Source organism: Astatotilapia calliptera, chromosome 17 (assembly GCF_900246225.1).
Source record: "Astatotilapia calliptera chromosome 17, fAstCal1.2, whole genome shotgun sequence".
NCBI classification, from domain to species: Eukaryota; Metazoa; Chordata; class Actinopteri; order Cichliformes; family Cichlidae; genus Astatotilapia; species Astatotilapia calliptera.
The window spans coordinates 1,406,479-1,430,175 of NC_039318.1; the positions used below are offsets into that span (position 1 = coordinate 1,406,479).

The window sequence follows — 23,697 nt, forward strand, 5'->3', positions numbered from 1 at the left end:
ATGCCTAAAAAGTGCCCCCGAATGCGTGTTTCACCCTGTGAGTGTCGCAGTCACAATGTTTGTATTCAACAGTTTTTAATGACTGATCATCAGATCGTGGTCCATCCTATAAAACACTGAAACGAGTGTTGCTGCGCAGCGCCTTTAATCAACGTCAGCATTACAAAGTCAAATGGACACCAAGCTTTCTGGAGCCTTACTGTTTATTGACACGATCGCTCTCATAAAGACTGAGAAACATTTGCATCGTAGCCCGCGCTGCCTTCACTGACAATGTGGCATAATTAGAAAATTAAGTTTACAACTTTGTCACATGATCGATGTATAAAACATCTGGCTGGTGTACTTTAATGAATAGAGAACACTACATAGTCCTGCTGCAGTTCACAAATACAAGGTCAAAATGTATCAAAGAGTCTTTTTAACCTGTTTAAAAAAGTATTTACACAGAAAGTGACGTTTGGACACCGAGTGGATGTGTCAGGATGTCTGAACGGGCGTGATGTAAACAGCTAAACTAACACTGACGTTAAATACTGGCTTAGCTCAGTTCTAATGCAGCACCCAGCTCGAGGCGGTTCATCACAGCTTAGAAATATCTCACATTGATTCTTTGACATTTTAAATTCAGCTGCTAAGCAACCATTTCAGGAAATCAGGATTGTTTGATGTGACGCAGCGAACCAAAGAAAATGACCCGAAACAGGAGGAAAAGCTGAAAGGAACTTAAAACGTGACTTAACTGCTCTGGATTACACACTCCAGTCTCTGAGCTCTTATGTAGTTTGTTCTAACTAAAATCTGAAAGCTTAAAATCAGTTTATACATTGTTTTCATCGTTAACATTCATCAAAGATCTCTGGGTCTGATCAGAAACACAGAAAGGTTTACATTTACAGCCAAAGAGATCGACGTCTGTCCAAACAGCGATGTCCTGACCGCTGGCCTCAGTTTATCCTGCTTCTCACACGGTTTACGTGTCTTCTGTTTTCCTAGCCTTGTTCCAGAACTGTGTGCTGAGCACCGCTGATCAGGAAGCTTCCTGAAAATTTGTAAAGCTATTTTAATGCTGCTTTCTAGACTCAAACATCCCCATTTTTCGGACCAGTGTGGATGTTTAATATTGCTATTTTGTTTGCAGCCTACACAAAGCTGCAGTATTCGTGGGTGAGTAAACGTGAGCCGAAAGGCATCCAGCACACACGGCACCCTGATGGCAGTACACAGATCAGGTGATCCAAGAATGAAAAACCAGAGAAAGGTAAAAAACATTTTAAAAAGGTCTTAAAGGGATGAAGAAGGCAGCATGACGTTTGGACGAATCAGTGAAGATAACTGATAGTGTTTAGATTTTTTGCTGTGCTAATTATTTTTACATCTTTAAAAGTACAGCCAGGAGCAGCTCGGCTCCTCAGGGACCAGCTGTGGAAACATGGCTGCAAAACAAAGAAGGCATGTTGTCCACCTCAAGGTCAACCAAGCTTTCCCCCATCACTCATACAGTACACATGCTCTGAACCATTTGCACACACACACACACTGAGTTCCTGTTCTTGTTCAGAGTTCATTGGGAGATTGTGAGCCTCAGTATTCCACTGTCACTGCTTTGGTCTTGAGATATTCCATGAGAGCATCCTCACCTGTGGACACAAACGACAACTTGTTAAAAGCTTGTGAGACAAAAGGTTTCCTACTTTAAAGAAAGGAGTTATAATAACGTCATATATTTACTTTGAATAACAGAAGCTTATCAGTAAGCGTGACCACCACGCCAGCTAGCATCAATTCAAAAGTCAGAATTGAAACAGCCCTACTCATGTAAATTTTGTATAACCTGTAAACTGTAAATACTGTAAAACCACTGTCATTTAATGGTCAGGCATTGCATCGCACAGCTACAAGCATTTCACCTCATGTCATACTGTGTATGGTTGTGTGTGTGACAAATAAAATTTGAATATAATATTAAATAAATGTAATAAATTCCAGTTGTCTTCTCACCGAGGTCTTTGCCAAAGCCTGACTGCTTGAAACCCCCAAAAGGTGTGGCAACATCAGTCTTGTTGTAGGTGTTCACAAACACGGTTCCAGCCTCCAGCCGCTCGCTCACATACATGGCCTTGTTAATGTCGCGCGTGAACACGCCTGAAGCCAGACCGTACTCCGTGTCATTGGCTCTCTGCAGCACGCCGTCCACATCTCTGGAGGTTGGAGGAAAAGAGCAGAGCGAGGATATGAAACACCGAGCCACGACTCTACGGTGTGATACTCGTTACCCTCGACTTACCCGTCCTTAAATTTGGACACCACCATGACGGGACCAAAGGACTCTTCTTTGGCGAGGAACATGTGGTCCTCCACATCAGTGAACACGGTGGGCTCCATGAAGAAACCTGAAGGAAGACGGGCGCCCATAATCACGCTCTGATGAACTGCGTTACAGCAGCTTTACTGTTTTATTTGACCTTTCTTGTTTTATGTCATTTTAAAAAATGAATTCGTGCTCCATGACTGAGCCCTGTCAGGTGCTTTTATTGTGACAGGCTCATAATGGATGTTGGAAAAATAGATTTGGTATCAATGACCATGTGAAAACTATAAATCTATACTGTGGTTTCAAGATTTCAAATAATAGTTTGTTTGAATATTCCATGATAAGGCCTGAATGTACTGATTCCACAGTCAGTGCTGGTGCAACCTAACTTGCTCATATATTAGAATCCGATTTGTGCTTTTTCTGCACCAACTTCATGCTCCCAGTTATTTGGCTGGTTTTTGAAAGAGAAACAATCTTTAGATGAGACATTAAATTGGTAATGAAAATCATCTTTCTGTTCTTACATGCAGTATTCAAGGACTAAAACAACAGAGGACGAGTGTAGCAGCCATTTAGCCTCCAGAGAGGGGCGTGTTCTACCTGGCCTGTCGACCCGTGTGCCTCCGTACACCAGTGTGGCTCCCTCCTTCACCCCGATCTCACAGTACTCCAGCAGCTTGTCCAAGTGGGCTTTGTGGTTCTGTGGGCCGTGGTCTGTGGAGCGATCCAGGGGGTCTCCGATCTTCATCTTCTTGATCTCCTCCACCTTTTAAGGAGAGGGTGTAAAGACAGGATTATGATTTTTCTGACAGCTAATAATGCCGGTTTGGCTTCTTCTGCTTCTTCTAAAGTCACATGATGGCTGTTTCGGCACTCACCACTCGGTCAATGAACTCGTCGTGTATGGACTCCTCCACAAAGAGACGGCCGGCAGCGATGCAGTTCTCGCCCTTGTTGAAAAACACCGAGCTCATGCCCTGTGAGGCAGCACGCACAAACACACAAGCATCAGTGTGCCATTTCAGTCACACTCTGTGGCGTTTCAGGATCTCACCAACACCAGAACCTTGAAAGGAACCGAACTGTCTCGTGATTATTCATAATTAATATTTATATGCACAACTAACTGGTCTACAAAATATCACAAATTGGTTCCCTGAGCGTTGTTCCCTCACCATGCGAACAGCCTTATCCATGTCGCAGTCACTGAAGATGAGGAGGGGGGACTTCCCCCCGAGCTCCAGAGAAACTTTCTTCAGATTACTGACTGCACAGCTGTGAGAGAGAGAGAGTAAAGTACTGTGCAGCTGTGGTGTGCGACCTGTAAGAGTCAGCCGGGTTTTACCTCTTCATGATCTGTTTGCCGATAGGCGTAGAGCCGGTGAAGCCCAGCTTGCGGATGTCTGGGTGCTCGGACAGACGCTGTCCAACCACGCCACCTGGAGGAGATCGAGAAGGTCACGTGACAGAGCCCAGGGGGATGACACAATCTTCCACATGTGCTGCAGTCAACTGGACACTTCTACACGTGCTGTGAGTAGTTCTGCCTACAGCTATTTCTAATGTTGTAGTCACAAAAATCCACACAGGCTGAAGGACAAACAAATGCTCCTTTTTCCCTGCTGTGATCGTACAGTTTTAGCTCTCCAGGCAAATAAAACGATGCAAATGAAGCACAGAGAGAAGGACTGAAGTGCTCACAGCGCTGATCTTTGAGAACTTTCCCTAAAGAAGGAATAACCAAAAAGAGCCTGTTTAAACTGTACAGATACTGTTCATTACCAGAGCCTGGTAAAATATTGATGACTCCTTTTGGGATGCCTGCCTTCACTGAAAGCTCAGCAAACTTTAGTGCCGTCAGTGGAGTGACCTGTAAATATCAAAAATAATCATTACAACACATAAAATGCCCAGGAAGAACTGAAACAGTACACAGCACGAGGAACAATGAACCCACCTGTGCAGGTTTGAGAACCAGCGTGTTTCCAGCTGCCAGGCAAGCTGCACTCTTCCACGCCAGCATCATGAGAGGGTAGTTCCACGGGATGACTATGGCACACACACTGTGACGGGAAATAAGCTCTTCAGTCAGTGAAATCCACAGAAATGCGTATACTGTCTAAATAGCTGAGGATAATTAGGTTCAGGTTAGTGAATGCGGAGCTTTTACCCCAGAGGCTCTTTCTTAGTGAAGGTCAGGTTGCGGTTGGGCCGGGCTTGGTTGATGGGAATCGTCTTACCCTGCAGAAAACAGACAGAGTGTGCTGAAGTGAAGAGCTTAGGTTGTGTGCCACTAACACACAAACCCTGAGAAACCTTCACCTACCTGGATCTTGTCACACCAGCCAGCAAAGTAACGGAAGGTTTGGATGGACATGCCGACATGTGTCTTGAGGGCCAGCGTGTACACGGCTCCTGAGTCGATGGACTCGATGGTGGCCAGCTCCTCCTGATGTTCCTCCATCAGGTCAGCAAGCCTGAAGGGAGGAGCTCGATGTTAACTCTCTATATCTATTCTATATCCGTGGAGAACCAATTCCAACAGTCTTAGAGAAGCCCATAAAGAGCCTGGGACAGTGGGACGATGCAGACCTCAGTGATACGTGGCAACTAGAACAGTTAAGGCAGAACTTGGCGGATGACCTCAGCGGATTAACAACACTGCACTCCCAGGGAAACTGAAGCTCTGGTGCTTCCAGTTTGGGTTATTACCCAGACTACTGTGGCCGTTGACAAAGTACGAGGTCTCACTCAATCATGCCAATCGACTAGACAGGCTAGTGAGCTCCTACGTTAAGAAGTGGCTCGGACTTCCCAAGTGCCCCAGCAGCGTTGGACTCTACAGCGACAGGATACTGTCATTGCCTATCTCTAGCCTGGTAGAGGAGTTTGAATGTGCACAAGTGAGGCTTGAGATGTCACTCACGGACTCCCGGGACCCCATAGTGGGAGGCACTGCTCCCACCCTAGCAACGGGGAGGAAGTGGACCCCGGCCACATCGGTGCTACAGGTGAAATCTGCTCTTCACCATCGTGACGTGGTGGGTCACGTCCAACAGGGCAGAGGAGGATTTGGTCTTGGCGCAGTAACACCTCAGTGGCAACAGGTATCTGTAACCGAACGTCGGGAAATGGTGGTGGCGGAGGTGCAGCGACAGGAGGAAACAGCCAGACATGCCAGAGCCATAGCGCTGGCCAAGCAGGGTCGCTGGATGAATTGGGAGAGTGTGGAAAAGAGGAAACTCTCATGGAGTGAAATCTGGGACATGGAGTCTAATAGACTAAGTTTCATCATCCGAGCGACATGCGATGTGCTGCCTTCCCCAATAAATCTGCAGCTGTGGTTTGGAAAGGACCCATCCTGCCCCCTGTGTACAGTCCCAGCAACATTCAAGCACATCTTGGTTGGTTGTAGGACTAGCCTTACTCAGGGCAGACACACATGGAGACACAACCAGGTTCTCAGGTGTCTAGCCGAGAAAGTTGAGCGCAAAAGAAAATCCATCAACGCTCAACCTTCACGAACCAAGAGGAGCGTCAGTTTTCATCAACATTTATCCAGGAAGGAGACAAGCCGAGGACGAGCCCCTCAACCCAGACCTGGGCCCGCTGAAGGTTGCCAGGGATTGGCAGATGCAAGTGGACTTGGATCAGAGGCTAATTTTTCCCGCAGAGATCATAACAACAATTTTGCGACCAGACCTCGTCCTTTGGTCTAACTCCTGAAAACTTGCGTACGTCATTGAGCTGACGGTACCATGGGAGGCAGCAATTGAGCGTAAGAAGCTGTGGTATGCCAACTTGGCAACACCCGATGAATCCAAGGTCCACTACTGACGATGTGTCCCAAATCTTAATATGATAATCTAGATCAGATTCTCCCCCAAACCCCCCCCCCCTCCACAGTTCTGATGTTTCTGCAACCCCAAAGTAATCCTCTAGAGGGAGGTACTCACCTGTAAAGAAGACTTCCTCTGTCTCTGGGGTTCATCTTGCCCCAGGGCCCATTTTCGTAAGCTTCTTTGGCAGCAGCCACAGCTCTGTCCACATCACCCACTGAGGCATAAGACACCTTACAGATCACCTGGTTGAAGGTTGAGATCGTCAAACATGATCCAGTGAACATGGCATGGAAAATCTGTGCATTGAGCATAGTGAGTGTGGTCATGTGACTCACGGATCCATCAGTGGGGCTGATGCTATCATAGGTCTTTCCATTTTCTGAATCCTCAAACTTGCCGTTGATGAAACACTGATATGGCATTTTCACTGTCATGTTGTTTACGTCTTTGGTTGCCTAGGTAACAATGGAGAAAACCCCAACTGGGTTTGAGTGACGGGATCTCCCCTCGTTACTTGATTGATTTTGCTTTAGCTCGGATTTAGACTCACATAATCAACGACGAGCTCCTCCTCCTGGTCCTCTCCTCGCAGCTTGCGGACAAACATCTGGATGAAGTCCTGGAATGTGGTGGCCATGTACACATCCTCGTTCTGTAGCTGCACGCCAGCACACTTCTGCTTCACCTCCTCAACCAGTCTGCACACAGTGAGGACAGCTCTTTATCACACACTGCGTTTTTACACGTTTATAAGCTTTTGTTTCTGCTTGGTGAACTCACATTCATGTTAACAACTAAAGGTGAGACACGCACACCAAGCTCCTGCTGTCTGGTTAAAGGGCGCGAGATATAAACCAATCACCTCGAATGTAATATCTCTGTTCATGTATTATTCACATATAAATGTGTGTGTTAAAGCTGCATTGTTGGCAGTGAGACTGGGTCAGGGTTTTTGTATTATCCAGACTGGTATCAGGAGACTCTCCAATTGCTACAATTCCATTCAATGCAATTCAGCTGTCAATTCAATTTTATTTATATGGCGCCAAATCACAACAGGACACTTAACATTACAAAAGCAGACATTTATGTGTGGTTACCCCAGGCAGACAGCCCTGAAAAAATGCAGCCAATCCATAAGTGGAAAAGAAAAGAAAAACACCCATGTTAAAATGCCCAAACACAGCATTAAAACCATGTTTGTAGTCCAGTATAAAAAGCTTTTAGGCTCTTTGGATAGTGTACCCCTTCATAACAGCTGTGAGGTGAATGATTTTTATTGCTAACACAAAAAAACATCTGTCAAATCTGACTGACAGATGTTCACACAGGGAGCTGTGGCCTCACTGCGCTGGTGCCTTGTGAAGCATTTTTAATGGAATTATCTGTGAAATAATGTGACTTCCTGTTTGGCTGAATCCATTCCAAAGACGCTGTGCTCTCGGAGAGTAAAATGATAGTATTTTATTACGTGCATCTGTGTGTTGGACTGTTTATGAACGCAGGTCCTCTAGTGGCCACTAGAGGAACTGCGTTCATAAACCAGAGGACTGTTTATGAACGCAGCTTGCTTATGAAGCCAACCAGCTAAACTCATGCTGAGGCTTCAAACTGCATCTGAAAGCAATTAATGATAACAGGGTGGCTATGTCCATTGTTTATATACAGTCTGTAGTGGTTTCCAATGTCCACAGTGGAAAAACCCCGACATATACAAACAAACACAATAACTGATATCAAAATGAAGATTTACTGGTCAGGTTGGAAAAGTCGGAAAAAGGTACTCTGGACTGAAACATCTGCTTTGAAATAACTTTTAAATGTAGAATTCAGTTATTGAATCAGAGCCTGAAATTATGCAGACTTTCTCTTTTTTGTGTGAAATGTGCACACAGTTGGTTTATCATGGTGTTTTCTTTATAAAAGCTATACTATGCATTTATTCTAGAGGTTACTTCTGATATAAGCCAGTATCTTTTACCCATAACAAATTTAAAGAAGGCGTTAGCTGCACAGTGTTCTGTATAGACTGTGTTTTTTTAAAGTGAATTCAGGATTTGAGCCCAAAGATCTGAGATTTTAAATGTGGCCTAAACTCAGTATAACGGAGCTGACTAGAAACTGAGCGTGCCATCTTCAGCACAACTTAAAATACATGACATAATTGTATCTGTAAAATGAAAAGACTGCTCTACCTGTGGATAACAAGAAGAGGTAAAACATTTCTGAGCAGTCCCTGCACTGATCCGTCTCACCTGACCACATCCATGGAGGCGGCGCCGGACTTGAAGAAGTCTGTGGTGTCCTCAATGGCTGGCACGTTGCTGAGGATGCCCTTCCAGATGTTCTGCAGTAAAAAAATGTTTTAAATGGGCTGATGTCTTTCATTTAAATCATTTACAGTCTATTGGGAGACAGCAGGCTAAAAAGAATCAGATAACACAGGGGTTCACTTGCCCTGATCTCCTCTGCCATTGTCTTCTCGTCATCGGTCAGCTCCACACTGGCGCTTTCTCCGGAAGAGAAATATTTGGAAGCAGGAATCATTTTCCCATCTTCAAACTGCAGGTTCTTCACTAGGAGCTGTGGCACAAACAGAGTAAAGATGAAACAGGCATGCTGGCAGTGCATTTGATTCAGTCAGCTGTGGTTGAGTTAACCTTATTGCCTCTGGAGTTCACTGTCTGATAGCTAATAGAGGCACCGACACACTCATCCAGCTCGGCTTTTGTTTGCTCTCAGTTATTTGTTTTATAAGGTCACTCACAGCTTTGCCGTCAGTTCCATACAGGACGAGCCCGTTTTTGGTGACACGAGCAGCCTGAGAAGCCCCCTCGATGTCCAGCGGCTGGCCCTCGGGTACAGACCCCCCCAACATGGAGGAGCCATAAAGGGTCACAGACTGAGGACAGACCCAGAGAAGATTTTAAAATACATCCAGAATGTTTGGTATTATCTTTGCTCAGTCATTCTGGAAAACACACCTGGCCATCAATGACCGTCCAAGCACCGGGGACTTTGTCGTGGCCACGGATCCAGTTGTGGATCGCCTCGGCTGGCTGTGCCAGATTCACCTGGGGGACACAAGAAGAAGCCAGTGTAAACAGTGCCTGAGCTACGTTTCCGAGAAAGAGAAGGAAGGTCAGCTGACGGCCTCCGATTTAGCAACACGTGGAAAAATGATGCTAGAAAACGAGACTGCTCCAGGAATAGCACATTTGTAATAGCTGCAAGCAAACATCTCTCCATGTGACAAATCAGGAAGCAGCTAAGATCAGCTCCACCTCGCGCTTTCACGTTACAGGGAGACCCACCCCAAACCAGTCTCACTTGCACAGCTAATAGGAAATTTCCAGTGAGAGAGTTCTTACACTGAGCAGCTGTTCAGAGTACGAGCTGCATGTGTAAAGAGGGGTTAACTTGGGCTTGGTCGTATAAATGATAGACTCTATCAGTGTTTCTTGTAAGCTATTATAAAGCCGAACAACCCGACTCATACACAGTTGTTGTGCAGGAATAATATTCAGACCGTCATTCTGAAGGTCTGGATACACCCCTGATGGCAATCCAGACCCGATGCACGTTCCTGATATGATGTAGTGCCTGATCTCAGACTGCCGTCTAACGTTCACCTTGGCGTTGGATTTCTTCTGAATGCCTTCATAGCTCGCTCCTTCCTCTGGCTGAGGAGTCCGAGGGGCTTTTCCATCAGCAATGAGCTGCACAGACTCCACCTGCACCAAGAAACAGAGTCCAGGTGACAGCTCAGTGTTTCAGTTCAAACACAAGCACAAACATTGGGGTTGGTGGAGTAGTGCAATGTAGGTTTAGATGCTGAAGGTCCAAATGATTAGAACTAGTCCTTTTCATTATACTGAGGTCCATGTGATTACCATAGCCTTGATGCCCCCGGGGAAGAGGAAGCGGTTGTACAGTGTGTCCACAGTGTCATTGGGCTCGACATCACACTGGCGCTGCAGCAGGATGGGTCCGGTATCCAGTCCATCATCAGCCCAGAACACTGTGAAGCCGGCTTTCTTATCTCCATGGATCAGAGTCCTGGTGACATATAAAAGGGAAACAAAGAGCTGTGTCATTAAACAATTATATTTAGAACAGATAAAGGCTATAAAGTAGACCATTACAGTGTACTAACAGTTAATCCTGAAACCAGAAAAAACCACAATCAGGGAGCCCTTTAAAGGTGCAATACAGAGAAAGTGGGGAGAAGCTATCGTCAAGGTTGTATGGGCAACAGGTTTCTTATTAAAGGCAACTCAGCGCATTGACTGTGTGACATGACAGCTGTACTGCATGACAACTTTAACCATAAAGGTTCCACACAGAGACAAATTTGATTATCTTTGATTTATTGTTTCAGGGTGAGCATTTCTGCTAAACTGGCTCATGCTCAGTTTGAAGTGTCAGCGCCTCTGCACGCGGAGAAAGCTAACCAGGAAAGGAAGGATTCCATAATGAGGAAGGTTTTATGGCACACCGCTCCACCACCAGCAAGCCCATAGCTTTTTTATGACAGTCAAACCAGGAAACACATCGACCCGACTGTGTTGTTCTATTACAGATGCATGCAGAGGTGCCCAGCGGTCTGTTAAATACCATATTTTACTGCCTGCTGAAATGTTACTAAGAAAATGTTCTCAACAGTCCTTTCCTTAAAACGATCGCTTTCTACTTAGAGAAAAATGATGAGCAGTGTTTTTCTTTTTAATCAAAGTATGTTTATACATAACTACATTTATAGTTGCACTGAACAGTTTGAGCTTTGGACGGTTCTTAGCTAGCCTCTTTGCTAAGTTAAAGAAACTCGTGGGAAAGATTTCTGCAGAAAGCAACACCTATAACTCATGCTCCTGTTGAGCCAGCATTACATTATGGTGAGTCTCAGCCTTCGGCTCGGGCAAACTGTAACTGTCTCTGTGCTCTTTGTCGATCACCGATGTGCTGAAAATAAGTTCGAAACCTCACTTAACATGAGAGTTTGGGGTTTTTCATGAAGGAGGAGCTTGGAGACTTTTCCTTTCTTGGGTTGAGATTTGTTGTTGGAAGTAGAAGAGATAAGAAAGCCAGGCTGCTTCGAGTTTGAGGTCAAACATCGCAGGTTTAAACCTACCAGACCAGGGGTGGCAAACATAATTACACATGTCAGTTATTCATGGACTGTTTGCATGTTGGAGCCAAAGCTTCAGCACTGCTGGGAGTCCATACAGGCAAAGGTGGGCCAATCACATGCACAGACAGACTGGGATCGTACCATTACGTAAGGAAGAATGGGGGAAGACGTTCCAAAGGTTGCAGGTGTTTTGGCAAAGGCCAGGTGCACAAAGAGACGGATGAGTGTGTAAATGAGTCTCACAGGCCTGAATGTGCGCTTGAAGCCATTTATAATTCTTAACGTGTTTGATCTCTGCAAAAAAGCACAAGAATACATTTTGGACTTTTAACTGTATTTTCATGAGTTTTACAGCTTTTCCTACTGATAAGCCCCTCCCACATGGCCATTCATGCTAAACAAGGCCATTAACAACAACAATTAACCTGTTGTTTATTGTTTAAGCCCCAACGCCCCCAGTACCGGGGGGGGGGGGGACATCGGGTTCAATGGGATGTACCGCCAGATCTGTTATTTACAGTGGGGCAAAAAAGTATTTAGTCAGCCACCGATTGTGCAAGTTCCCCCACTTAAAATGATGACAGAGGTCAGTAATTTGCACCAGAGGTACACTTCAACTGTGAGAGACAGAATGTGAAAAAAAAAATCCATGAATCCACATGGTAGGATTTGTAAAGAATTTATTCGTAAATCAGGGTGGAAAATAAGTATTTGGTCACCTCAAACAAGGAAAATCTCTGGCTCTCACAGACCTGTAACGTCTTCTGTAAGAAGCTTTTCTGTCCCCCACTCGTTACCTGTATGAATGGCACCTGTTTGAACTCATCATCTGTATAAAAGACACCTGTCCACAGCCTCAAACAGTCAGACTCCAAACTCCGCCATGGCCAAGACCAAAGAGCTTTCGAAGGACACCAGGAAAAGTATTGTAGACCTGCACCAGACTGGGAAGAGTGAATCTACAATAGGCAAGCAGCTTGGTGTGAAAAAATCAACTGTGGGAGCAATCATCAGAAAATGGAAGACATACAAGACCACTGATAATCTCCCTCCATCTGGGGCTCCACGCAAGATCTCATCCCGTGGGGTCAAAATGATCATGAGAACGGTGAGCAAAGATCCCAGAACCACACGGGGGGACCTGGTGAATGACCTGCAGAGAGCTGGGACCAAAGTAACAAAGGTCACCATCAGTAACACACTACAACGGCAGGGAATCAAACCCCGCAGTGCCAGACGTGTTCCGCTGCTGAAGCCAGTGCATGTCCAGGCCCGTCTGAAGTTTGCCAGAGAGCACATGGATGATACAGCAGAGGATTGGGAGAATGTCATGTGGTCAGATGAAACCAAAGTAGAACTTTTTGGTATAAACTCAACTCGTCGTGTTTGGAGGAAGAAGAATACTGAGTTGCATCCCAAGAACACCATACCTACTGTGAAGCATGGGGGTGGAAACATCATGCTATGGGGCTGTTTTTCTGCCAAGGGGACAGGACGACTGATCCGTGTTAAGGACAGAATGAATGGGGCCATGTATCGTGAGATTTTGAGCCAAAACCTCCTTCCATCAGTGAGAACTTTGAAGATGAAACGAGGCTGGGTCTTCCAACATGACAATGATCCAAAACACACCGCCCGGGCAACAAAGGAGTGGCTCCGTAAGAAGCATTTGAAAGTCCTGGAGTGGCCTAGCCAGTCTCCAGACCTCAACCCCATAGAAAATCTGTGGCGGGAGTTGAAAGTCCGTGTTGCTCGGCGACAGCCCCAAAACATCACTGCTCTCGAGAAGATCTGCATGGAGGAATGGGCCAAAATACCAGCTACTGTGTGTGCAAACCTGGTAAAGACCTATAGTAAACGTTTGACCTCTGTTATTGCCAACAAAGGTTATGTTACAAAGTATTGAGTTGTATTTTTGTTATTGACCAAATACTTATTTTCCACCCTGATTTACCAATAAATTCTTTACAAATCCTACCATGTGGATTCATGGATTTTTTTTCACATTCTGTCTCTCACAGTTGAAGTGTACCTCTGGTGCAAATTACTGACCTCTGTCATCATTTTAAGTGGGGGAACTTGCACAATCGGTGGCTGACTAAATACTTTTTTGCCCCACTGTAAATATAGACGTGTGGTATCCACAGGAATGTCAGAATCTCAGCTAAAAGCGAATAAACCAATTTCAACAACAGATCAAGGAGCAGGCAAACAGCTTCTGCAGAAACATGTAATCAGGATACTTTATGGAAACAAAGTGTGGATCCCCTTGCTTCCATCACAATAATAATCGCACTTCCTGCACAGCTCTCTCTCTCAGTGAGCTCTGAGACCAGTTTCCCATCAACAATCGATGGAGATACTTTCTGCCTTATTGGGATTACTCGTTGTTGGTCGCTCTGTTTCTGTTGGGTCTTTTCCCCAAAATAACCTCTGACAAGACAGGAAGGCTCATTTCTTAAGCCTTCCTGTCTTTTGATAGGACAGAATATTTATATTCCTTATAATTAAATCCACTTTGTTCAGTGTACCAGTATCACCAGCATATCCCAAGCTGTCAAACAAACTCCTTTCGAACCCCCTTCTTTCTCACCAATTGATTGCTGAGGCTCCTCTGTGCAGGGGCAGGATGGAGGGGTGGTAGATGATGGAGCCATGCTTTGGGTGGTCGATGACGTTCATGGGGATGAACTGTGAGCAGAAGGGCATGACATTGAGCTCAGCACCCACCGCCTTGTAGGCATCCACCACTTCTGGGATGGGTTTCCCCTTAACCCGCCACCGTGGGAATTTGAACACAGGTGTCCCCTCTTTTTCTGCCGCCACCGCTAAGAGAAAAGAGGACATTTTAGGGATGCAGTCCTGAACGCCACGGCTTCATGGAGGTCCTGAGTAATGAGCTAAAAGTCTAAGTGTATGTCAGAAATTAAATACTGCAAGTTTAGAAAAGACAAAGACTATAAAATGGATTAAATCAGACAACGAATGAAAGGATGAGCTGGCTGCAAAGTGGCTTGCAGTTACACAGCTACTGTGGCAGGCAAAGTGTTTACAAAGTATGTCTTTGAAGAGATTTTGATGCACAGAAGGACATCAGATAATCTGTAAGGAGTGTGACTTAAAATTAAATTCCTGGAATAACTGGAGAAGACAACACTGGCACAGCTTAAGATGAAGGAAAACCACAGTCTGAAGACACTGTAAGTAAATAATGCATTTACAATCAGTTTATTATAAACTGTGACCAACAATATATTTTTCAATTTAACGTCAACCTTCATTTAAATATAAACCCTTTTGTTTTTAGCCGGAGAATAAAATAAAGAGATGGGAAGTGACATGGAACAAATGCCCCTGGTTGGCGGCCGCCGTGGGAACAGAGGAACAGTTGGTGTGTTGGAGTGTTTAAAAGTTAGGATAAAAAGATGCTGCATCATGTAACAGGGACACTGCTGCACTGGACTTTTGATTGTTCAACATATAACCCTTAAAAAGTCATTTTTCTGTCCTGATTAGATGTAAAAACATAAATATCCACTTGCTACACCAGAAACCTTTTACTTTTAAAATTAATTCCTTAAAATGTATCATGTCATTTATTTATTTAAACTTGGCTTTAAAGGCCCTTGAAGGCAATTTGAGATATTACAATTTGCATTTGTAATGTGCCGACTGTACTTCCTCAGGAGGCTGAGGTCTTTTAACATCTGCAGGAAGCTCCTGAGGATGTTTTACCAGTCAGTGGTTGCTGGAGTACTTTTCTATGCTGTGGTGTGCTGGGGGAGCAGCACAGCAAAGAGGGACTCATCCAGGCTGGAGAAACTGATCAGGAGGGCTAGCTCTGTGGTCGGCATGAAGCTGGACACTCTGGTGACAGTGGCAGAGAAAAGGACATTAAAGAAACTGATGGACATTATGGACAATGCTGGGCATCCTCTGCACACGGCCATAAACAACCAGAAGAGTCTGTTCAGTGACAGGTTGCTTCTCCCCAAGACAAGAACTAACAGACTTAAAAACTCCTTTGTCCCACACGCCATCAGACTGTTTAACTCCTCTCTGGAGGGGAGAGGGAGGGGAAACAGGAGGACAAAGGAGGGGGGAACAACTAAGCTGTAGTGCCTCTTCACCTCACTGTACAATACCTTGTGCAATACTTTTGTAAATAGTCAACAGTGCAATAGACTCAATACTTGAAATGTGCAATTCACTTGTATTTTTATTTTTATTCCTATTTATTCTATTTATCCCCTTTGTATATTTTATTTATATTTGTCTCTGTATTTATGTGTGTGTGTGTGTGTGTGTGTGTGTGTGTGTGTGTGTGTGTGTGTGTGTGTGTGTGTGTGTGTGTGTGTGTGTGTGTGTGTGTGTGTTTATATATATATGATATTCTGTAACTTCTGTCGGTGCTGTGCTTTTTGGAAATCGAACTTCCCAGAGCAACCCACCCGAGGGATTAATAAAGTTCTATCTAATCTTATCTTAATCCTACAGACTATGCAAACAGTGATCGTCAGAGGCTCTTTTGCTCCTGGGCATTTGCCAACTTTGTCCCACTGCTAATCTAGCACTAGCAAAGATTAGATAACACTAACTGAAATGTTCATTTCAATGTGAAAATCAACTTGTGGAGACTTGAAAGCTGCCTGAGAAGCGTGACATGTAAAAATTCATACATACTTGTTGCACATGCAATGAACTGCTCAGGATAATATATAAAAATGTTTAAGTGGCTTTGTGTGAAGATGCTTCAAAAGAAAAAGAAAAAACAGATTAACAGTGAGGTGTCGAGGAGGACTCTTTACGCTGCAACACAGCCTGTAATAAGTGCACCAGGTAAGCATGAGTACTCCCCTTCAGTCCTAAATCATCCTCATTACTTTACACGGATGCCACAAGATGCTAACAATGACACCACAAACTCTTATGAAAACTACTTCTGCCCAAAAGGATCCTTTAGTCTTCGTCCCCCCAACCCTTAACTGGTCACAGCAGATTGCGACCCCTCCATGAGCCTGGTGCTGTCAGAGGTTTCTTCCTATTAAAAGGAAGCTTTTCCTTCCCCCTGTTGCTAAGTGCTTGCTCATAGTGGGTCATCTGAGGTTTTTTCTCCATTATCGTAGAAAGACTACTATACTATATTATTGTCAAAGGAGCTTGCAAAGAAAAGCGTCTGGACTTCTTTAAGTTGCTTGAAGACGTTTCACCTCTCATCCGAGAAGCTTCTTCAGTTCTAAGGTCAAATGGTGGAGAGTCCCAGATATAAACCTAGTGGGAGTTTCCCCCCACAGAGGGACAAAAGGACCCCTGATGATCCTCTAATCGCCTGAGCCAAGGTGGGAAACTGGGTGTGGGTCCCCATCAGCCAGAGTTTCGGGTGTGTTCATTGTGAAACCTGGCCCCACCTTATCATGCGAATTCCTGAGGTCAGATGGCCCAGGATGTGAGTGGGCGTTAAGGCGTCTGGGAAGGGATCTCAAAACTATATAATATAATATAATATAATATAATATAATATAATATAATATAATATAATATAATATAATATAATATAATATAATATAATATCAAGCACCCTGAGGAGACTTTTGTTGTGATTTGGTGCTATGTAAGTCAAATTGAACTGAAAAAAACTCAAACATATACAAACAGTGGGATGATGCAATGTAGAGATCTGCTCCAGGTTATGAACCATAGAAGAAGAAATTAAGTTTTCAACAACAGGTGAAGCCAGGAGGCAGCAGATGATGCTCCGTGGTGAGACGGCATCACCAAAGCGCACCCTCCCTGTTGCAGACTTTTCACCTCAGAGTTACATCTCTGGGCCACACAGGGCCTCTCCTCACACAGACAATGGAGCCCCTATCCCGCAACTAATGCAGAATAAAGGCCTGTCTTTGTCCAGGAGCACTGTAGTCAACACGCATCTACCTCAGCTGCAGCACAGGCCTCTGGTGACCCACAGTTAGTACCAGGGACAGAGCTTCATCTCACCTACAGGCTGTTATTAGTTTTATGCAGATTCTAATTGTAATCTCTTTTATTTGTAATGTTATATGTGATTTCAAAGTTTACACAGTCTGATTAACACTGAACTTTAAATAGTGGTGCTGCTGTCACATACAAGCATCTAAATGTTTAAGCATTACATGATCTAATCAGGGGCGAGGAAAAAGAAGTTTCCCTATTTGCAATAATAACTGAAAGGAGTAGCATAGCCTGCCCTTCATGTGAATTTATTACAGCACATTATTTTGATTTTACAGCCTACGTTTGTCGTAGTCTCAGCTGAACATTTGGCACTGCTAAATAGGGCTGCTCGATGTAACGATATATATCGGATGACGATATAAAAACATCTATCGTTTCATTTTACGCTATCGTTTGTTTCGTGGTGTCACAAAATAAACGGTTTACGGCGATATTTTTCATGGTTCTGATGTCACTGTAGTGGCTGTATTCATTAGTTAAAGTTCTCTCTTTCTCTTATATTTAATACAACCACACTAAGGATGGACAAGCGCCTGTTTTTATGCGTTGTCGTTAGCAACAACGACGGTAAAACCATCGCGTGTCCGCTTGTTTATTTTCCACATAAACCTTTCACAATAAAGCTCAAGATCCTGTTGAGACTTTTCAAAATAAACGGAATCACGTGAAAGAGCAGATTATTTACGGATGAGAAGTAAAAAAGAGCCGCCAGGTGCTAAAAAAATAAACCTTAGACTCAAACGTTAGAACAGGCTTCTCCCCGCAGCACGCCGTGTAATAAATACAAAGAAAACGGCGCCGTTACAACTTATGTCTAAAAATGTATCGTTTCATGCATCGGCTAAAACACTCGACTCCAGCTACGCGCAGCTGGAAACACTTCACGCAAGTCGAGCTGCCCGAGATTCACAGAATTTACAGAAAATGTTACATTTTTGTGATTTATATCGTTATCGGACGATAGATGTCTTATATCGGGAGATGAGATTTTGGTCATATCGCACAGCCCTACTGCTAAACTACCTACTGTTGGGTCTAAAGTCAGACCACGCTGATCCCAGAACTTATTCCCGTGAAAGAAAAACAAGGCAACGGCGATCGATCGTTTTACTTGCAAGGGAGGCCTTGTCGGTATCTCAGCTCATCACAAATAACCTCTCTCTCTCTCGGCCCCCTCTCGCTCCCTTTTATTGACAACGTTCACACAATAAACAATAGTTTACAACACATACCTTCCCCCGTAACCCCCCTTGGTTACAAAGACAAGGCACTGGGTGTGTGTGTGTGTGTGTGTGTGTGTGTGTGTGTGTGTGTGTTCCTGCTGATCAAAGGGTCATATAACATAAAAGCACAGTAGGAACATCCTTGGTCATAAAGAGGGTAGTCTCCCCCACACCCTAGATGGTTCACCCTAGATAACACAGTGAAGCCATACAAAGGGGAGGAGGTTTGCTAACATCAAACAAGGGTGTTACTGTGATAAAAACACTACCACCCCCCCCCCCCCAGAATCTTAAGGATCTGGGGAGGGGAGGACAGAAAGAATTCTTTAATACTATGTACAAATGGTAAACATAAAAATGACAAACATTTAACATTTCAACTTAACACCTACTCAGCACCAAACAGACGAAAACACAACTGAAGAGCTCAGGAATTAAAATAGAAGCTAGAACTAGACCTGTATTCTTAAGGTGGATCCAAACACCTCTTTTAGATGATTATGGGTTACATGAACAAACTTTAAGTTCCTCCACTTCTACAAAGTGTGACACAAACTGACTCAAACCTTTGTGGCGAGGCTCTTTGAAAAGCCACGACTCTGTTAGCGATTGGAGACAAAATTCAAAGTGTTTCGAAAAGAAGAGAAAACAGGCTTTATGGGGATATTATTCTATCAGTAGCACAAAGCCTTCACAAGGTACTAGAGTCTGAACACAGGCAGAAACGCAGCTCTGGCTAGATTTCTAAAGGTTCCTATAAGATGAGAATTAATTTGTAATTTTACGGCCAAAATGACAAAACAAGCCCAGGCAGCCTGTTTGATAGTTGGGTTGATAATGAAACATTTCCTTGTACTGTAGAACACAACGCTTTTCCATCGTTCTTAGGTGTTTATTTTACCAACTGAAGAAGTAGTGACTCCAAATGCCCCACTATTAAAAATAATAATAGCAAACTGGGAGGACAAGAAGACAGCAATGTTGAAAGTTTGGTATCTGACATGTCAGAGAGAAACCTGTGAATGAACAGGAAACTTACCCAGGGGGTCAGCCTTGCCATCCTTGTCAGGGACCGTGAACACACCCACCACCTTGTGCCCCTGCTTCCTCAGGTTGCTGTAGACCTCCTGACCAAACAGGCTCTGGCCAATAATTGCTAGCTTTAACTTGTTCTGGTATTGATGCTGTAAAGGGAGCAAAAACACACAAGTTTCAACTTCACAGACATACTGGAAACACTGCAAATGCTCATGCCCTAGTCTTTCTGCAGAAGAAGACTTTAGACACTTCACTACAGTTCAATAGATTTTATGCAACTTCCAGTAAGCAGTTATTTTACTTTGACCTACAGTACTGTGCAAAGGTCTTAAGCCACACCTCTTTTCTCTTGGAATGTAACTGGCAAAAATAGTTGTAACAAATTTGTAAACATAAATAGAAAAAAACAGTTGTGTGGAAGAAACAGGAAAGCCAATATTTGGTAGGAACACCTTGATTATTTAACGACATACAAGAATTCCTGCCTAAGCGAGTTCAGGCTGTGTTGAAGAATAAAGGTGTAGAGAACAATCAGTAATTGTTCTCTACGCTTCATGAAAGATATTCCAAAGCTCTTCTTTGGAGGCGGGTTTCCTTTAGTTCTGTTCTCGGTCATGATGAAGTCAAACCTCTTCAACAACAACAATCAGAAGAAGAATCAGGAGGAGAAGAAGGCGGTGGCCCAGGCTCTGGGACGGCCCATCCATGACTGATAGTGTGTTTAATATCCAGTATATGTCGTGTGCGAGGGATCATGAAAAATGAAGCTGTTCCCAGGCACTTCCCAGATGTGACCGCACGCTGGACCAAACTCTGACAGTACTTTGTGTCCACCGGCTGGAACGCAGCCCCGAGTATTTTAAACATGACTGAATACTCACCTCTGTATATACTGACTAAAGTTTGAGCAAAAATCTCCAATCTGTATTCATCCTCCACAATTACTGTCAGTCCAGTTCTTGCATACTTCATCCTTTTCTCCCTGTTTTCCATCCTTAACAATGGATTCCTGACAGCCACGATTCCACTGAGACTATTTCTCATCAGGTTTATGAAAACAGTAGACGAACCAACTGCAGGGCAGGCGCACTATTAGGTGCTGTGTGCAGGATTTGATCATTTTCTTACAGAACTAACATTCAGATATTGGTCATCTGCTGCAGATACTCTTTTATGCCTGCTTGTTCTTCTTTTGTCCTCCAGTTGTCTTGTTTTTTAAGAACACAGTGCACCTACAGAGATATCCCACTTCTCTGGCTAACAGCTGTTTGGGAACCACCTTGTTGGTGCAACATACTCTTTTATGCCTAAACATGCCGTTTAAAATGGGTTCAGCCATTCTTCTCTTGAATTTGGTCCTTTGTCCATGCCTGACTGATTCAAGTTGACAAACAAAGTGCTCTGAAAATGGTCAGGTTTAATGACTGGACTGAAAATGAGTAAAAATGTGGCCAATGTCCAAAGAAGGACTTTGAAAGACCTCCAAAGAGCCTGGAAAACTATAACTCAAGACCACTTTAAACTTTTTGAAAGCAAAATATAAAGAAACGATGGCGAGCTCACAAGTTTTAACAGCACAGCAGTTTCTGATTAAACTGACAGTCAAACTGGGGCAGCAGAAACCTCTTTGCTTCTGTTTCCCATAATATAACTTTTCACAACCAGGGCAAATGTCCGTCATCATTAAGCTTTTTTCCCTGAAGTTACATATTATTGACTTTTTGTCAGACCCTTGTAATATTTTATTTTACACCTGTTCATTGCATATGTGAGAAATCCTTAAATCTCAACCTCCCTTGGCGGTCTTAATGGCCTTTAACTCTGTTATTGGCTAAAGGCAGCTCAGAGAAAAGCTATTGGCTGATGAAGATTACAACCCTTACCCAGCAGTGACAAGTGCATGCCAGAACCTCCCCCTCATGTGTTAAGCATGGAGGTTTCAGGTTTCCCATGCACATATGTAAGATCCTGTCAAGTGCACATTTGACAGGTCTGGCTGCTGCTGCACAGCAACTTCCAAGCGACACGGTAAATAGATAAGAAATGAAAGAGCCCGTCTGATGCTGCCTCTTTCAGCCCAGCAGGGTCGTAAGTAAGCCGGGCTCCAGCCAGTACACTGTGAGCCTCCTGTGATGATGATGCAACTCCTCCAGATATTGTACAGTAAAGGCCAGCTCCGTCCGAGCGCGCAGCGGGAGGAACAGAGGAGGAGGGCGCCGTTGACACCGTAACGTGGCAAAGTGTGCACCATCTTTTCCCGTGTTGGCTGAAAATACAGCAGCTGAGTGACTTACTAAGAATGAGTGCAGTCAGACCCGAGCCTGGCTCAGTCCTCCTCATGACCCGCAGACCGCTGCATGCGTTCAGCGCTACACAGACACATTTAGAGAAACGATGTTCGCGCAATCAGAGCAGCTCACGCATCAAACCCCGGTGATTGTTTGCAACGTTACTCACGGATGAAGTGGAGAATTTCCTCAAGACTTGACTCGCCGTCCACAACATAATGGCGCTGTTGTTTGTTTTTAATATATATGCGCGCGTGTGTGTTCAATGCAATAGAAACGACAATAAATCGAGACGCTGCCGGATGTTCAGAGCCCCCAGCTGAGGTAGGCGCGCTCCTGTCTTCACACGCTGCACCTTATGCTGCCCGTGTGAGCCAGACTCAGCGGCGGACCGTGGTGTGGGCTCGTCACAGCCAGCTTATACTCGACGGCAGCAGACGCGGTACGTCCTGCCTACTGTACCGGACGTGCGCGTTCCCGTGGTGCTTATTTTACCTCCTTGCCGGCGCGGTCACGCGTGGGAATTCGTCCTTCTCATGGTTATTGGTCATTGAGCTCGTTATACGTTGCTTTAGTCTGGGATTGTGAATGACTTAAGCGAATTATACATACATGTTCATAGTATACATACATGTTTATCTCTGTGTAGATTCAGTTACTGTCATAAATTCTGCCAAAAGCTAAACTGTGGACCTCTGAAAAAGATATTGACCATAATTCACATCAGAAAAACCAAAAATACGTTTTCCTGTCCTTTCTCTGTGTATCTGTCAAACAAACACTGAAAAAGCCCAAAATATCTACTCTGCTGTGCACCTGCCCAAACTCCCACGTGGAAAAGGCTCTAATCAAACAGCTGGCCAGCACAGGTTCAAACTGACACAGGCTGCTGGCAGATCAAGCACTCATTTATTCCTGTAAGCGGCAAAGGGCAGTGCAATCCGTCTTAAAGCTGCCCAACAGACTGCATGCTGTCAGCCTAAAGTCTTACTATTAGTATAAGAGCACTTTTTCCAGTACAGTGATAAAAACAGCACTGCCTTTAATGATGTTATTATTATGAATAACATCATTAAAAATGTCATGTTTTTCACCGAAACATGGTTGAACAACAGCTGCCCGGACAATGTTATCGAGTTAGCAGGACGCTACACACACAGAGCCGCAGATGCCTCCGGCAAGACCAGAGGTGGAAGTTTGTGCATTTATATTAACAATGCTTGGTGCATGAACTCCACTACTACTGAGAGTCACTGCTCACCTAATGCGGAGTTTTTAATGGTCAAATGCAGACCTTATTACCTCCCCAGAGAACTCACCTCTATCATACTCACTGCCGTGTATATACCCCCCCCCCCCCCCGACGCTAATGCTAGGTTGGCCATGAAAGAACTTTCTGCAGCCATTAACAAACACCAGAATAAACACCCCGAGGCTGCTTTTATTGTTGCTGGCGACTTCAACCACACCAACATGTCTCCTGCCACACCAGAGGAGACAAGACTTTAGACCATGTGTATTCCAACCTGGCTGGAGCCTACAAAGCCACACCCCTCCCCCACATTGGACAATCGGACCATCTCTCCCTGTTCCTCACACCTCGGTATTCACCACTCATCCAACGTGTGAAACCTGCTGTGAGGACAATTAAAGTGTGGCCAGAGGGGACAGAGGCAGTGCTCCAGGACAGATTTAAAAACACAGACTGGAATATGTTCACCCACACAGACCTGGACCAGTACGCAGGGCCGTGCAGAGAGGTTTAAAGGGGCGGGTGCTCAAAGTTAAAAAGGGGCACATTGAACCAGGCTGAATAACAACAACACACATTCATCAAGAATCTAATATGGGAAGGGCGGGGCTG

At 44.5% G+C, this 23,697-nt stretch overlaps 1 protein-coding gene across 1 annotated transcript; it reads right to left on the reverse strand.

Moving 5' to 3' along the window:
- Nucleotides 1-128: 128 nt before the first annotated feature.
- Nucleotides 129-22,267, reverse strand: aldh1l2 (aldehyde dehydrogenase 1 family, member L2). The gene is made up of 23 exons (XM_026148347.1): nt 22,003-22,267; nt 19,547-19,691; nt 13,884-14,118; nt 10,053-10,218; nt 9,792-9,893; nt 9,144-9,233; nt 8,927-9,061; nt 8,617-8,742; nt 8,415-8,506; nt 6,710-6,857; nt 6,495-6,614; nt 6,274-6,401; nt 4,644-4,794; nt 4,488-4,558; nt 4,275-4,380; nt 4,100-4,187; nt 3,663-3,756; nt 3,493-3,592; nt 3,196-3,294; nt 2,918-3,083; nt 2,288-2,393; nt 2,002-2,201; nt 129-1,640 (listed from the first exon to the last, which is right to left on the reverse strand). Exons 1-23 carry the CDS (start codon nt 22,048-22,050, stop codon nt 1,585-1,587), a joined length of 2,772 nt encoding a protein of 923 aa, XP_026004132.1. The 5' UTR covers nt 22,051-22,267; the 3' UTR covers nt 129-1,584.
- Between the last annotated feature and the right edge of the window lie 1,430 nt (nt 22,268-23,697).

Bases quoted from the DNA above. Each gene is read 5' to 3' on its own strand.
- aldh1l2 (XM_026148347.1), bottom strand. From the start codon at position 22,050: ATGTTGTGGACGGCGAGTCAAGTCTTGAGGAAATTCTCCACTTCATCC. The intron at 4,559-4,643 runs GTAGGTGAAGGT...TGTTTTCTGCAG, and splicing joins GCTGGTGTGACAAGATCCAG to GGTAAGACGATTCCCATCAA. The intron at 4,381-4,487 runs GTAAAAGCTCCG...TTCCCGTCACAG, and splicing joins ACTAAGAAAGAGCCTCTGGG to TGTGTGTGCCATAGTCATCC.